General features: G+C 27.7%; 1 protein-coding gene and 1 long non-coding RNA gene across 2 annotated transcripts; both read left to right on the forward strand.

Moving 5' to 3' along the window:
• Positions 1-1990: 1990 nt before the first annotated feature.
• Positions 1991-5262, forward strand: LOC107021471. Its single transcript, XR_001457033.2, has 3 exons — positions 1991-2219; positions 2876-2930; positions 5057-5262. It is a non-coding gene; the product is annotated as an uncharacterized LOC107021471 (long non-coding RNA).
• Positions 5263-12312: 7050 nt separating this feature from the next.
• Positions 12313-13560, forward strand: LOC107022143. Its single transcript, XM_015222836.1, has 2 exons — positions 12313-12613; positions 13499-13560. The coding sequence occupies exons 1-2, from the start codon at positions 12313-12315 to the stop codon at positions 13558-13560; spliced, it is 363 nt and encodes a 120-aa protein (XP_015078322.1).
• The last annotated feature ends 2017 nt before the right edge of the window (positions 13561-15577 follow it).

A 15577-nucleotide genomic window follows, 5' to 3' on the forward strand; every position in this document is an offset into this window, starting at 1 on the left:
CTGTCACAGATCTCATGTACTACAAAAATTCAAGTAAGATTGCTCTCAAAATACAATCCTTTATCTTTTTCCTCTTTTTTTATTACACGTAAATACCCTTTGAGACATATGCTCCAATTCTCCTTTTCCTTTGTTCTTGATGGTATATTTTTTAAAAATTTCTCTGTTACGCTTCTTTGACAAATACAACACTGGTTTTTTTCTTTCTATTTTATAGTAATAGCTTTACTATGATTTTCTTTGTCGCTTGCAACTTCTAATGAATTCCTTAAGTAGTTGGTTTTTTATTCGTTTAAGGTGCTTTGAAAATATTTTGATTCAATTTCTTCTTACACAGACTATGGAGTTCATGTAAATGATGAAAGTTAGGTCTGAATTTTTTTGTGACTATAACTGTTAGAGAATATGTATTAGGATATTGCAGAAATAAAATAGTTAATTATTTTTAGGGTTTTTAAATTATTATACTAGAGTCCTATGTTATTTAAGTTTAAGATTTATTTCTTTACACTATAAGAAAAATGTAAATTACATGGGAATTTTTCTGGAAATTAGTATAAAGATTCGGAGGAAAATAAGTTTCATACGAATTTCATACTAATCTCCAGGAAAATCTCCATATAATTCACGATGTTATTATAGTGTTATTTGAATTAACAACATATATATATATATATATTAGTTAGAATTTATACCTATAAATGGATGTTCCTCATATTGACAAAAATTTCTTTTAATGTTGGTCAGTTAATAGAAGAATGATTTAATTATTATTTGGAGACAAATATTGTCGAATCTTTGATTCTACCACTACTAGAAATTAGGCCTACAACAATGGATTTTTTAGCAACTCTTCATAAACCGTTACTATAGAGGTTCTATTGCAACAGTTTGAGCCGTTGCCAAAAGGATTGGGTATTATTGCTACGGCAAGGTAATAAATTTATTGCCATTGTGTGAAAACTGTTGCAATAGACCTACATATCGCAGCGATTACGAAAACTGTTGTCATAAAGTCATCTATAACAACATTTAATGCGAATTATTTTCTATCGAACGGTTATTAAATCCCTCCATGATTTCCCTCTCTTATTTTGGCTGAACCCACCATAAGCTTTTCATTCTATTTTATTTTTAATCAATTTTCTGAATATAATTTATTTCTCTCTTCATCATATATCAAAATTAACGAGGTAAACATTTGTAAGTTCATTTCCCATCTCTTCAACAAGAAGAACACAAAAGCTGCCACTCTTCTTTCTCTTTTGACCTAATATTTCGAGCCTGTTTGGCTCAGCTTAAAAGCTGGTCAAACTGACTTGAAAGCTGGTTTTTGACTTATTTAGCTGTTTGACAATACTTAAAATAGCTTATTTTAAGTTTAAAAAAACTTATTTTAAGCCAAAAGTTAAAAGCTGGGGTAGGGGTGTTTTTTTTTAGCTTATAAGCTGTTTTAAGTTGACCACATTTTTACCTTTTTGCCCTTAATATTTTTATACAATCTCCAAATCACCCACATAACCCTAACATCTCTTTCTTCCATTTTTCCCTTTTCACGTATAGATGATAGACAATTACTATATCTAATGAATGAAAATAAAAAGAATCTTAAATCTTTCAAGTGATCTATTCAAATTATATATTATTAAAATGTAAAATAAGTTGCACATATAACTTAAATAAAAATTTATATTCCTCTTATAAATAATTTGTGATGAGAAAGAAATATGTGAATGATAGCAAAATATAATTATTTATGGCTGTAAAATATAAATTAATTAACTTTTATTATGTTAACAACTTTAAAGGGTATTTCAGACATTTTGATTTAAAAAGCTGTTTATCGGCATTTATTTGCCAAACACATCAACAATTTTTTTTTAACTTCAATACTTTTATCCAAACACATAACTGCTTATTTTAAAAATAAGTTTCAGCACTGTATTTTTTTTTAAGCTCAGAAGTGGTGGAAATTTGCAAGGATATTTATCTTGTTGTAAGTTCTTCGTATCTGTCATTTTAGGGAAAGATAAACACGAATCTGAACCTATTTCTCTTTTCTCTCTTGGAACATCTTGTGAAATCTAAGGAAATGGAGGGATGTATGTTTCCTGGTAAAAATCTGAGGAATCTGGAGATTTTCTTCTTATATTGCTAGAGGTTCTCTTCTTCAATGTTTGAGGTTATAGCTGAAGAAACTACAAGTTTGAGCTTTTGAGGTTTTCTTCTTGAATCTCTTCTTTCGTCTTTAATCTTTGGGTGTGGTTAGTGTATTGGATGTACTTCTCTGATTTTGGGTTTTTCCCATTATATTGTAGCTATTGTGGGTTTAATGTTTTGTTGGAGTTATAGTGAAATAGACTACTGTAATTCATATTTAAGTTGAAATTGATGTTTTATTACTATCCCTGAGTTGTTCAATCGGGTTTGAATCCCTTGCATTGATGATGTATTCATTGATTTCACCTCTCACAAGTGTAGGATATCAAAAATTCACTTTCATTATTGTTGAAGATTTACGTTAGAACAATAGTAAACAAGAGATACATTAACATGAAAATGGAATAAACTAAAATTTTATACTGGTTGGTACAAAAATTTGCTACTAGTTCCAAAAGTGATCTTCTCTGCGAATCATACCCATCCAGCATTGCGCCATCTACCCTGGCCAGCGCTTCCTGCCTCTGGCCGAGTCCACCATGGTCGTTTGAGGTATAGCCATGGCTTTAACTTGTAGAGTGTCTTCAAAATAACGCTAACATTCTAAGGTATCAGAATATCGATACAAACATTTTCTAAAGTCATTTCTCATCTCTTCAACAAGCAAAAGACCATACACTAACACCATCTTCTCTTTGACCTATTTTTCAACAAGGAGGACACCATTTCAGGGCAAGCTTGTGGAGTTCTACAGGAATTTTAATCTTATGGTAAGTTCTTCTTGTCTGTAATTCTAGGGCAAACTTAGACCCTTTTTTTATTCAATCGTTAACCCATTTCTCTCTAGAAACTCTTGTGAAATCAAAAGAAATAGAGGGTTGAATGTTTTTAAGTGAATTCTGAGAAATCTTGATGTGTTTTTCTTCAGCAACTGGAGGTCTTGCTCTTACATCTTTGATGTTATAGCAGAAGAAACTTCAACTTTAGTTGTTTAAGTTTTCTTCTTTAATATCTTTTCTTTCCTTTAATCGTTGAGGTGTAGTTAGTGTATTTGATGTGTTATTTTTTATTTTGGGCTTTTCCCATTAATTTTTAGCTACTATGGGTTAAAAGCTTTGTTGGTAGTTATGGTGAAATCGAATACTTTAGACCATATTTCTGTTAATATTGATCTTGTATTTGTTGTTCCATGAGTTATTCAATCGATATTGATTACCCTTGTATTGATGATGTCTTCCTTTATTTCACCTATCGCTTGAGTAGCTAGGATTTGAGAAGTTTCTCTTTTATTATTCTTAAAGAGTTAGAATAAGAATCATGAAACAAGAGATACATTAGAATGAAAATGGAAAAAATAGAAATCCACTGTTGCCTGTCAGTGAGGGCCTATTTTGGACCACTCGTTTGTTGGTTTTGGTCGACCTTGATAACTTCCATGGCTTGAATATGACTAGTTATGGTGAATCGGAAGGGTTTGAATAAAGTTTGAAAGTTCTGTCCCTTCCTGTTTTGTTGTTAAAATTCCTTCCCTTGAAAATGATCGCAGGTAAGCTGTGCTTGGTAGTAACTTTAGGGATAACCAACTCTATAGGTGCTTCATTCATGGCTTGATTGTGTCTGAGTCTTGCAGCCATGATTTGCATAACAATATAGGGAGTAGGTTCAGTTGTATGGTCTTTTTTCATGGCCATATAGGAGTTAGGGTTGAGGTTCTCATTCGATTGGTTATGGTTAATAATTTGTTGGCTTTTTTTTAATGTTAGGAATATGTTTTTCAAAGTTATTGGAGATTTTTTGAAAGGTATTCTGGTAGATCTGAGGATCTTTGTTGAGATTGATGTATTTACATATTAGTACCTATCCCATTCTCCTTGTTATTATTAACATCCTGTTTGGAATTTGGATTCTCAATTTTCTGTTCCTAATCATACTGACCACCATAAATTTGCCCATTTGCATATAGCTGCAGATTGACTTCATTACTAATCAAAATTTCAGCATTAAGACTAACCTTCATAGAGTTAGGACTTACCTGGTTGTGCACTCCATCTAGAAACAAGATTAGTCCAATTGTTCTTTTTATGGTAGTTATATTAGCTGTCCTGTTTTTCATATCTGGCTTGCTCCATTTGCTAGTTAGGATTCTTATCAAACACCCTTCTTCTTCAGCATCATCTCAATCTAATGGATACCTTGAAGTTTCTAGTTCTGATACTTTCCAAAGACTCTTTCAACAGTTATTCCACTTCCATGATTCTTGTTTTGATCTAGCATTTATTGATGCATTACTTGTCTTTTTGTACAGAGAGTTGATTGGTCCTAAATAGCCCTTTGTTTGTTTTTGTGAATTCTCTGATAAGGATAAATTGATTTCTCCCTACTTATAGCCATGCTTTCCATATCAACTGCATTGATACTTCTCCTTTCGAACCCAACGTGCCCTCATTGTTGAGCAACTCTTTTCAGTGATTACACATAGGTGAGTTTGCCTTTTGGCTAGTATTCTTTTAAAAGAACAGAAGGCATGTAGTGAATTTTGATCTCTTATTCTCTTTGTTTTATCCTTTTTGTAAAATAATAACTCAGAGGTTTGTTTGCCTTTTGACTAGTATTCTTTTATATGCTAATTCAATAAAGCATGCCATACTTGATACATGATAGTATTAAAAAAATACAAAAATATGCTCGATAAGTGTAGTAGGATTTTGATCTAGCTTATTAAACCTTCCATTCCTTTGGCTTTGCCTTTTTCTTTACGCACAATTGATTGACCAAATGAAATGTTTGCTTGTTTCACTTGCACAAATGTGGAGTAGATCTAGAAAAATGATTTAATTACTTCAATCTGAACTATCGTACTTCCACATTTGCTCTCAATACACTTTTATTTTTCTAGTCTTTTGTAGGTGGAGAAGATAACAAAGGGGATGATGAAAGCAGTGATGATCAGACCTTACTCTATATGATTGATTGAAAGTTGTATAAACCTATTGCTTTAGCTCGACTCTTTTGCTTCTTGACATTTGAAACTTTTGATAAGCTGCAATATTTAGTTTTAATTTCCATTAGTATGCAATTTTTGCAATATTCTATTGCAACAAACTCTATCGCAACGGTTGTTAATCGTTACCACAACCCCTAATGCAACAGTTCTTAAATGTTACAACTGCTCTAATATTATAGTGCCTATAGATGGAAGGAAAACCGTTGCAATAGAGGTTCCAATAGTAACCCTCTCAGGAACCGTTACATTTACTGTTATAATAGAGCTATCGTAACGCGAGCAGGTGAGACGGTTGATAAATTGTTGTTGTAGCACTATGGCAACGGTTTTAGGTCCTTTTGCAACGTATGCGAAAATGTTGTTGTAGACCAAAATTCTAGTAGTGTACTAAGCAAGAAATTTTACAAGTTGAAATGAGAGTAAGAGTTTCTCATTCAATCCAATAGAAGATGCACAGAAGTCTTGCAAGACAAAAGATGGATTGACAGATTAATTCACAAGGTCAGTTTCATATGAGACTACAATTTCTAATCGAAGGAGTGTTCAGAATATATCTCACGATATTGTAGAAATAAAATAGTTAGCTACTTTTAGGATTTTAAAATTATTTTGCTAGAGTCCTACGTGACTTGAATTAAAGAGTTAGTTCTTTATTTGAATTCTAATGATAAGTTAGTAGCATATTTTTCTATGTTTTTAGTTAGGATTATATCTATAAATGTACGTCTTTAAATTATTAATAAAATAATTATCTCTAACAATTTTGCAGTATTTTTTATCTGGAAATCTTTCTATGTTATTTTCTTGGGAGATTTGACAAAATAGTCGGTCTTCAAACTTAATTGGACATTAAGACAAAATTCATGAAAATATGTGGTATACCCACTATTAATGACATCATCCATATTCCCTACTTAGGACATACAAAAGATCCCCCTAAGTTTTCATCTCCACTTTGGTCTCCCTCTTCTTTTTCAACAAATATAGAGTGAATTAATATATTTATTTCCAATGTTTTAAATTATATTAGAAAAAGAAAAAGTCTCCAACAATCAGCTCATTTTTGTTGCTGTTTTGTCGATTCCAACAACTTTTCCAGCCATAATATCCATTTCAAAGGTAAAACCATCATCATCTCCTACTCCTTTTTTTGTAAAAAAAAAAAAAGAAAACTTCATAATAAGTTTTTCATCATTTTAGAAGTTTGAGAAATTTTTTATATTCACTTGATAACTCTTTAGTAGATACATTTCAGTAGTTTAGAAGCATTAAAAATATTTAAGTCAATGCAGGAGCTCAATTTTGACCCCAATCTCATTCAATCGCATTTTGTACAGATTTTGTATCTCATCGATTGTCAAAGACTGATACTGTAATATAGTATCTATCTTTGTAGTCTATAATGACAGTAGCTGAATTTGTTGTTGTTGGAAGTGATTATATGGGAGTATGGGAGGAGTCTCCCAAAAGCTAGAATTGAAAATCTTTAAGTAGGATGATAGTGTCAATTGTGTTGCATTGCAATAGCTCATATGACGATGTGATTGCTATTAAATGAATGAGAGGGAAAAAATACATTTCACATTCATAAAAAAGAATAGGCACGTGAGCATTTACATGTTAGATATTGGTATTGATGACTCAAAGCCTACATTGAGGATAAATGTCAATATGAGGCCTCCAATTGAACCAACAAATTCATTTAATGACGACAATGATTCTATTGAAAATAAAAGTTTGGGTGATAATTCAAAGGAAACCTAGAGTGATTATTCAAATGAGAGCTTGGACGATCATTCAATATAATGAATGTAGAAAATTAACTAATAATGCGAAAGATCCCGAGCCCTTTAATGTTATGTGTATAGACAAAATAGAGTATCTCGTGACACATCTATATAAGAAAATTAAACAAATTATATCCAAAATATAAACAACTTAATATTACAAAAACTAATAATAAAGAATTAGAAGAAATGATAGATATTATTTTCAAATTAGAATCAAAATATATTAAATATTTAAAAATACGATGAATAATGAATATAAACAAGAACTTAATAAAATAATAATGGCAAAAAGAAAAGAATTAAGATAAAGACAAAATAGACTAAATAGTAATATATTTGCAGGAATTTGTGAAAAATCTATAATAGCACAAAGAAATATTATTTTATATCTAGAAATACAAATAAATAATCTAAAATATCAACTACAACATAATTTATAAATGAATAAGGAAGAATATGCAATAGACGAAAAAATATTTGAAAACTATGAAGGATTAAAAATAAAGATAATATTTTCTAATCTAGGAAGAAGATATAAGAAAATAGGTGACAATTTAAGTTTAATGTTAGGAAAAAAAAAACTGTAAAATTAGAAGATAGTTTAACTGCTATGGTGAGGATAGCAAAAGAAAATGAAGAAATAGATAGAAAAATGAAAATTGAAAAAATAAAACATCAAGCGAAGAAAGAAGTACAACAAATAGAAACAGTAAAAAATAAAGAAATTTTAGAATTAGAAAAAGAATTAGCAATGTTGAAAGAAATGTATGAAATAAAACAAAAAGAAAAAGAACATAAAAGAAAAGAAAAGAAACTTAGCAATGAGATAAACAAATTTAAAGAAAGATTGCAATTAGAAGATAAATCAGACGAAAGTAATCAAGATAATCTAACTAATCTGCCAGAAGTAAGAATTGATTATATCAACGATGATTTAGAAGAACAACACTCAGAGATAAGTGAAACATATACAGAACTTTTAGACAATATAGATAATACAAAAAATGTAGAAATAAATACGGGAGATATAGACATGAATGAAAAACCTAGTACATCAGGAGTAAAAAATCCAAAATACTGAAATCCAACATATTATAATGTAAGTTATGAAAAATATGATAAAGAAAAAATTTTATGGAATAAAAGATTAAATAAATGGACACCTAAACCAACAACTGAACAACACAATTTTTTAGATTTAGACTGTGTAGCAGATATAAATAAAACAATTCAATTTTGGATGGAATATATATCAAAACAATTATAGATAACAAAATAGGAATGACAAAAACACCAGTATATATAGAAAGAACACTTATAGGAACAGTAAAATTATGGTTACAAAATTTAACGGAAGAAAGTATAAAGACTTTAAGAAATAATAAAAAATTTAATGAAGAAACAACTATAACATCTATGGAAATATTAAATAAATAAGAAATAGCTATAAGAAATGAATTTAGTAGTATGACAACAGAAGTAGAAGAACAAAATAAAGAAAAAGTTATAAATAGAAATTTAATGGCAAAATTGGCAATATGTAATATGTGTTATATAGATGAATATACATGTGCATTTAGAGAATATTATAAAGGAACATATAACATAGAAAAAAGTAAGGAAATAAGAAAATTATATTTTACAAAATTACCAAAACCTTTGAGTTCAAAAATAATAAAAAGTTGGAATGAAGCAGAATTAACAGATACTTTAGGAGCTAGAATGAAATTTTTACAACGATGGTTTACAGAACTATGTGAAAAACATAAAGAAGATGTAAAAATGGAAAAGGTATTAGTAAAAAACTTAGCATGTTGCAAAAATAAAATAGCACCTCAATTTGGTTGCACAGATAGATATTATAAAAAGAAGTATAATAGAAATAAAAATTATAAAAAATATAGATCAACATATAAATATAAAAAAAACCAAGAAAGAGATATTATGTAAAAAATTACAAAACTAAAAGACCATTTAGACCTAAAAGAAAATTGACGGAATGTACTTGCTATAATTGTGAAAAATTAGGACATATAGCTAAAGATTGTAAATTACCTAAAAATTCAAAGAGGAAACAGACATCAGAAATAACTATGGAAACAGAAAAATATACACAAATAGAATACGTCGATTATGATTTAGAAAGTGAAGATAGTATATATGAAATATCTGAAAATTAAATAGATAATGACATAGAATTAGAATCAAATAATGAATTTTATAATATAAATGACTGAAGCAGATATACAAATAATAAATAAAGAAGAATGTCAAGATGAAGAAACTTTAGAACAAAAAATAATATTTGATAATAGTATATTTGAACAAATAAAAGGAAAAGAATTAGATCTAAGTGTAGAAAAAATATTAGAATTACCAAAAATAAAAAATTGGTTTAAAAGACAAAAAGAAGAATATTATGTAGTAAGCCAAAGAGAACATATCATAGATTGTAAGTATACCAAAGGAAAAGCTAAAATACCAATAATAAATAAGAGAATAATTAATAAAGAAATACAAGAAATAAATGCAAAAAAACCAATTAAATATGTGCATTTAGGAGGAACTGAAATATTAATAAAAGCATGTTTTAGAGAAGGAATAGATACACCTATGGAAATATATTTAGCAGATGACAGAATTATACAACCTATAGAAAAAAGTATAATAATGTAGTAAAAGGTAATTTAATATACCAAAAATTTAAATTTATAATAAGTGTTAATTACTCAGTAGCAATTAATGACAGAAATATAGATAAATCATTAGTATTATATTGGAAAATGTCAGGAATAGAACTAGCACCTGGAAGTAAAATATTTACAGCCAGATGTAAGAACTTATATGTTTTAACAACAAAACATAAAATAACAGTAAAAAATAAAATAAATAAAATAAAAATAGAAAACCCCTTTGAAAAAATAGTTTCGGTTATAGATAATAATGACTATAGTTATAATGAAATTGATATAGAAGAAGATTTAGAGATAGTATAAGAAAGACTAAGTACATCAAAAAGAATAAATAATAATGATATACCACAAACATCATCAAAAATGAGTACTTCAAATAGTTCCAAAAGAATAAATATAATTTCACAAAAATTAATAGAAGAAGAAATAAAACCGCATCATTATTATATAACAGGAATAATGGAGCAAAGAAAATATTTAATACTAATAAATATAGGACAAGAAGAAATCTATATTACAAGAGAGTTAGTAATGGAAGATAAAATAATAACTAAGGAACACTCATGTTCAGAATTATCAAAAGTATTAATAAATATTGAAGAAACAACGGAACAAGAAATAATAATTGGAGGTATACCAATGATAATAAGATTTAAAATATATCAAGGAAATGAAAATATAACATTAGGAATAAAATGGCTAGAACAAGTAAAACGATATAATAGAGAGGATAAACAACTAACGATAAATTATCAAAATAAAAAAGTCATAATAAAAAGGACTGATATAAAAAATATATGAAAATATATATACTCGCGAAGATAATAATAGAAGGATATTATAACAGATATTATACACCAATGATAGATACAGGAGCAGAGGCTAATATATGTAAATACAATTGTTTACCAGAAGAAAAATGGGAAAAGTTAAAAACACCAATAATAGTAACAGGATTTAATAATGAAGGAAGTATGATCTCATACAAGGCAAAAAATATAAAAAATAAAATACAAATATGAGATAAAATATTAACTGTAGACGAAATATATAATTTTGAATTAACAACAAAGGATATGTTATTAGGAATGTCATTTTTAGAAAATTTATATCCACATATAATAACAAAAACACACTGGTGGTTCACAACACCATGTAAACAAAAGATAGGAGCAAGAAGAGTAGGTAACAAAAGAAGAAAAACAACAGAATGGATTAAAGGCAGTGAAAAAATTACACAAAAAATTAGAAAATATAAAAGAAGAAGACCCTAGAATAGAATTAATTATATTTTCCTTAGATAAAGTAAAAATAATCCAAGAAAAATTAGAATTCTTATATGGCGAAGATCCTTTACAAGGATGGGAAAAACATAAAACAGAAGTTAAAATTTAACTGATTGATGAAAATAGTATAATAACACAAAAATCAATAAAATATAATTTTAATGATTTAAATGAATTTAAAATACATATAAGTGAATTACTAAAAAATGGATATATACAAGAAAGTAATAGTAAACATACAAGTCCGGTATTTATTGTTAATAAATATAGTGAACAAAAAAGAGGAAAAAGTAGAATGGTAATTGATTATAGAAATTTAATGCAAAACCTAAAACATATAATTATCCAATACCAAATAAAATATTAAAGATAAGACAAATACAAGGATATAATTACTTTAGTAAATTTGATTGTAAATCAAGATTTTATCATTTAAAGTTAGAAGAAGAATCTAAAAAACTTACAGCATTCACAGTACCACAAGGATTTTATGAATGGAATGTATTACCATTTGGATATAAAAATGCACCAGGTAGATTTCAACATTTTATGGATAACTATTTTAAACAACTAGAAAATTGTGTAGTATATATTGATGATATATTATTATATTCTAAAACGCAAGATGGACACATAAGATTATTAGAAAAATTTATACGTATAATACAACCCTCAGGAATAAGTTTAAGTAAAAAGAAAGCAGAAATAATGAAAAAAACAAATAGAATTTCTAGGAATACAAATAGATAAAAATGAAATAAAAATGCAAACGCATATAGTACAAAAAATAATAACCTCGAATGAACAATTAGATACAAAAAAGAAATTACAATCCTTTTTAGGTTTAGTTAACCAAGTAAGAGAATATATACCAAAATTAGCAGAAAATTTAAAACTATTACAACAAAAACTAAAGAAAGATGTAGAATATCATTTTGATAATAGAGATCAAACACAAATATAAAAGATAAAATTATTATGTAAAACATTACCAAAATTATATTTTTCGGATGAAGATAAAAAATTTATTTATATAGTAGAAACTGATGCAAGTGAAAAAAGTTATGGAGGAGTATTAAAATATAAATATAATGATAATAATATAGAATATCACTGTAGATATTATTCAGGCACATATACAAATACGAAAATAAAATGGGAAATAAATAGGAAAGAATTATTTTCAGTATATAAATGTTTATTAACATTTGAGCCATATATTATATATAACAAATTTATTGTAAGAACAGATAATACACAAGCAAAATGGTGGTTAACCAGAAAAATACAAGATTCAGTAACAACGAAAGAAATTAGAAGATTGGTATTAAATATATTAAATTTTACATTTACAATTGAAGTGATAAAGACTAATAAGAATGGTGTTGCAGACTACCTATCAAGACAAAGCTACTCAGACTGAGAACAAAGACGAAGATACAATTGAAAAGCTTCTCAAAGACATTACTACACTTTGTACTAAAGTTGATAGTATGGACAATGAGATACAAAAGCTAAAGACTAATGAAGATAACCTGAAGTCTAAAGCTAATATAAGTCAGCAGCATGACTATAAAAATGCGGAGCTACGTCGATCGGAAGACGGTAAAATTCCAGAGATAAAAGGAGACGATGGGAAACTCCCTAAAATCCATAATGTTTGTTTAAATACAGCTGCAGGTACAAGCACAAAAGTTAGTGAAAAACCACGAAATACAAATTTAAACCAGTTATTTGCAAAACCATTTATTCAAAATACACCAAAACAAATACCCATAGAACCACGAACTTCTACCTATGCAGTGAGTATACAAAATCAGAGTGAAAAGAAAAGATACAATTATATTACACAAACCTACATTGAAAATATATATAGAATCCAAACTTATCTAAATCTCAACCCCAGATCTAACCAAACCAAAGATCCAAGTCAAGACTATATAACTAAAAAATTACAAGGATACAATAGACTTATAGCACAACCAAAAACTAGTGCTAATCTAGTTAAAACATGTTACAGTTATGGATTACTAAGTACAATATATACATATGATGGAGAAGAAATCAGTGGAATACTAGAGTTATACAAAGCATTTATTACATATAAAAGAGTTACAAAAGGAAACTTATTTTATATTAAGTTTTATACAGCACCAGCAGAAATATTTTATGAGGAGGTAAAATCTCCAATTCAAGTTATTAAGATATGATTAACAAAAGATATGATCATACCAGAAGATATTGGGCATCAGAATGAAGTACCAAAGATAGAAATACCAAGTTTTTATGCCAATAAAAGAATAATTGGTATATCAATTATCATACAAGAATTAGCAAATAATTATTTAAATGGAAATGCCATATGGAGCTATTACGCTAGAGATCAAGTTATGATATATTCAAACTCAAGGTAATTAAGAAGAGCAGATATGGATGAAGTTCAGTGATGGATTTTATCATTACTAAAGCCAGAGGAACAACCTACAACACGAGTATTAAAGAAAGAATTTATTTCAGAAGACTTATTCATTAGATATTGTAAACTTATTGGACACAAATACCCAGATCACAGATGTTTCAAATGCAATGGAGACGATAACGTTATATCAGATGCTGATTTGGAATAAAGATGAAGAGATAAGAATGCAAAATAAGATAAGGATGAAGAAAAAGAGTTATAGTAAAAGAAAATGACGACAAAGACAAAAGAAGAAAAGGACATAAAGATAGATATAAACAAAAAAAAGGGTGGCAGTCAAAGGGATAGATATCTTTGAAAAAATGTAAAAATAAGAGATAAGATTCCTTTGTATAGTAAATAGCTTTTACTTTTTTGAAAGGCCAATGTGTATAGCCGGCCATTTTTAAAGTTTTGTTTAAAAAGTCGTAAAGTATACAGTAGGCGCACTTATGTGCAGGTTTAGAATTTAGTATATATAGATTGCCAAATTGTAAATGAAAGGCAGGCAATGCCAAACAAAAGCTTAAGTTAATAAAAACTCTTTCAAAACCCTCTCTCAAGATAAAAACTAAGTTAAAAAATGGAGAAATCCGAAATCAAGTCAGATATTTTAGATAGCATGGAAAATCAAGAGACAAAGGTATATTGTTTAACCATTATGCAGAACTAATTTCATATATTCCTTAATATCATATATATGATTGATTAAATTTATGTTAGTTATTATATACTAGAAATATTTGAATCATGAATTGTAGTTTGCTAGTAAACGGGAAACAGGGAGAAAATTGCTAGACTATGCCATCCCACAGTGGAAACCGGTAGGCGAGGGATGCCGTTAGGGGAGTACACAAGGTTGAGGCGCTGATAAGCAGTAATTATCCGCTAAAGTACGATGCTAGTAGTGACCGAAAAACATGATAACGATACTCTAGCTTATAATAGACTAATATGAATTTAATTGAATTATGATATGATAGGAAGGAATAATTGAAAATAAACCTGCATAAATAAATAAACATGATCACAATGTATGATGAAATAAAAATCTATAAAACTTTGATCTTATATATACTTAAAGATATAGAAATTGTTGACATAAAAAGAATTATATGGGAAAAAATATTTGATCATGATATAGAAGATATATTAAATCAAGAATGGTATGAAATAGATTTACAAGAATTAGATATAGAAAGAAAAGATATGTACGATTTAGAAATAAATTCAGATTAAAATGAACTATGACTATTTAGAATATTGGATAGAAACTATGGAAAAATAAGATTATTAAAACAATTAATGCAAGAAAATTTATACATGTACCAAAGAACCCAAGATATGTTATACATAGAATATACAATAAATAATATTAAAGAAATATTTAGATTAGAACAATTATCAAAAGAATTTTATGATAAAATATATTTTACTTTATAAAATATGTAACTTCCTCTACGTTATATATTCTATGTATAACATATCTTGGGTTCTTTGCTACATGTATAAATTTTCTTGCATTAATTGTTTTAATAATCTTATTTTTTTCATAGTTTCTATCCAATATTCTAAATAGTCACAGTTCATATTAATCTGAATTTATTTCTGAATCGTATATATCTATTCTTTCTTGTATAGGGAGAGAAATGCATATATCCTCAAATCAAAGGGTAATCAAATGGTGTCGAGGGATATTTTTTTATTGACCCCAGAATTTTGATTAACTTAGTGTCAGCTATTGTAGAAATTATTTCCGATTTAATTTAGATCAATTGAAATATTACATATTTGTACACTACCTATTAATATATATTATCAAGTCCACTCATTATGTATTATTGATATATAAAAATTCATGGTATTCATAATGAAATGATTTTAATGCATGAATTAGAATGATTAACTAAAAAAATGCTCTAAAAAATTATCATGATATCAAGCTGTATAATTTAATGCATGTATATTATTATTATGCATGCTATTTTTAATAAACCAAATAAAATAATCAATAAGAAATAATCTAAGTATAAATTTTGTTACCTTTGTAAAACTTGAATATATAAATATTTATCGGTTGTCAAAATATATAGACCCTTTATACATTCGATATATCTCTATTTGCGTGATGTCTGTCTGAAAAATGTAAATTACACTCTGACATTAGTAAGATATATTCAGGTTTA

This window comes from Solanum pennellii, chromosome 6, assembly GCF_001406875.1.
Source record: "Solanum pennellii chromosome 6, SPENNV200".
NCBI lineage: Eukaryota > Viridiplantae > Streptophyta > Magnoliopsida > Solanales > Solanaceae > Solanum > Solanum pennellii.

Coding starts and splice junctions, on each gene's coding strand:
- LOC107022143 (XM_015222836.1), top strand. CDS start 12,313: ATGGTGTTGCAGACTACCTATCAAGACAAAGCTACTCAGACTGAGAAC. Junction 12,614..13,498: donor TTGTTTAAATACAGCTGCAG/GTACAAGCACAA, acceptor ACAAATACCCAG/ATCACAGATGTTTCAAATGC.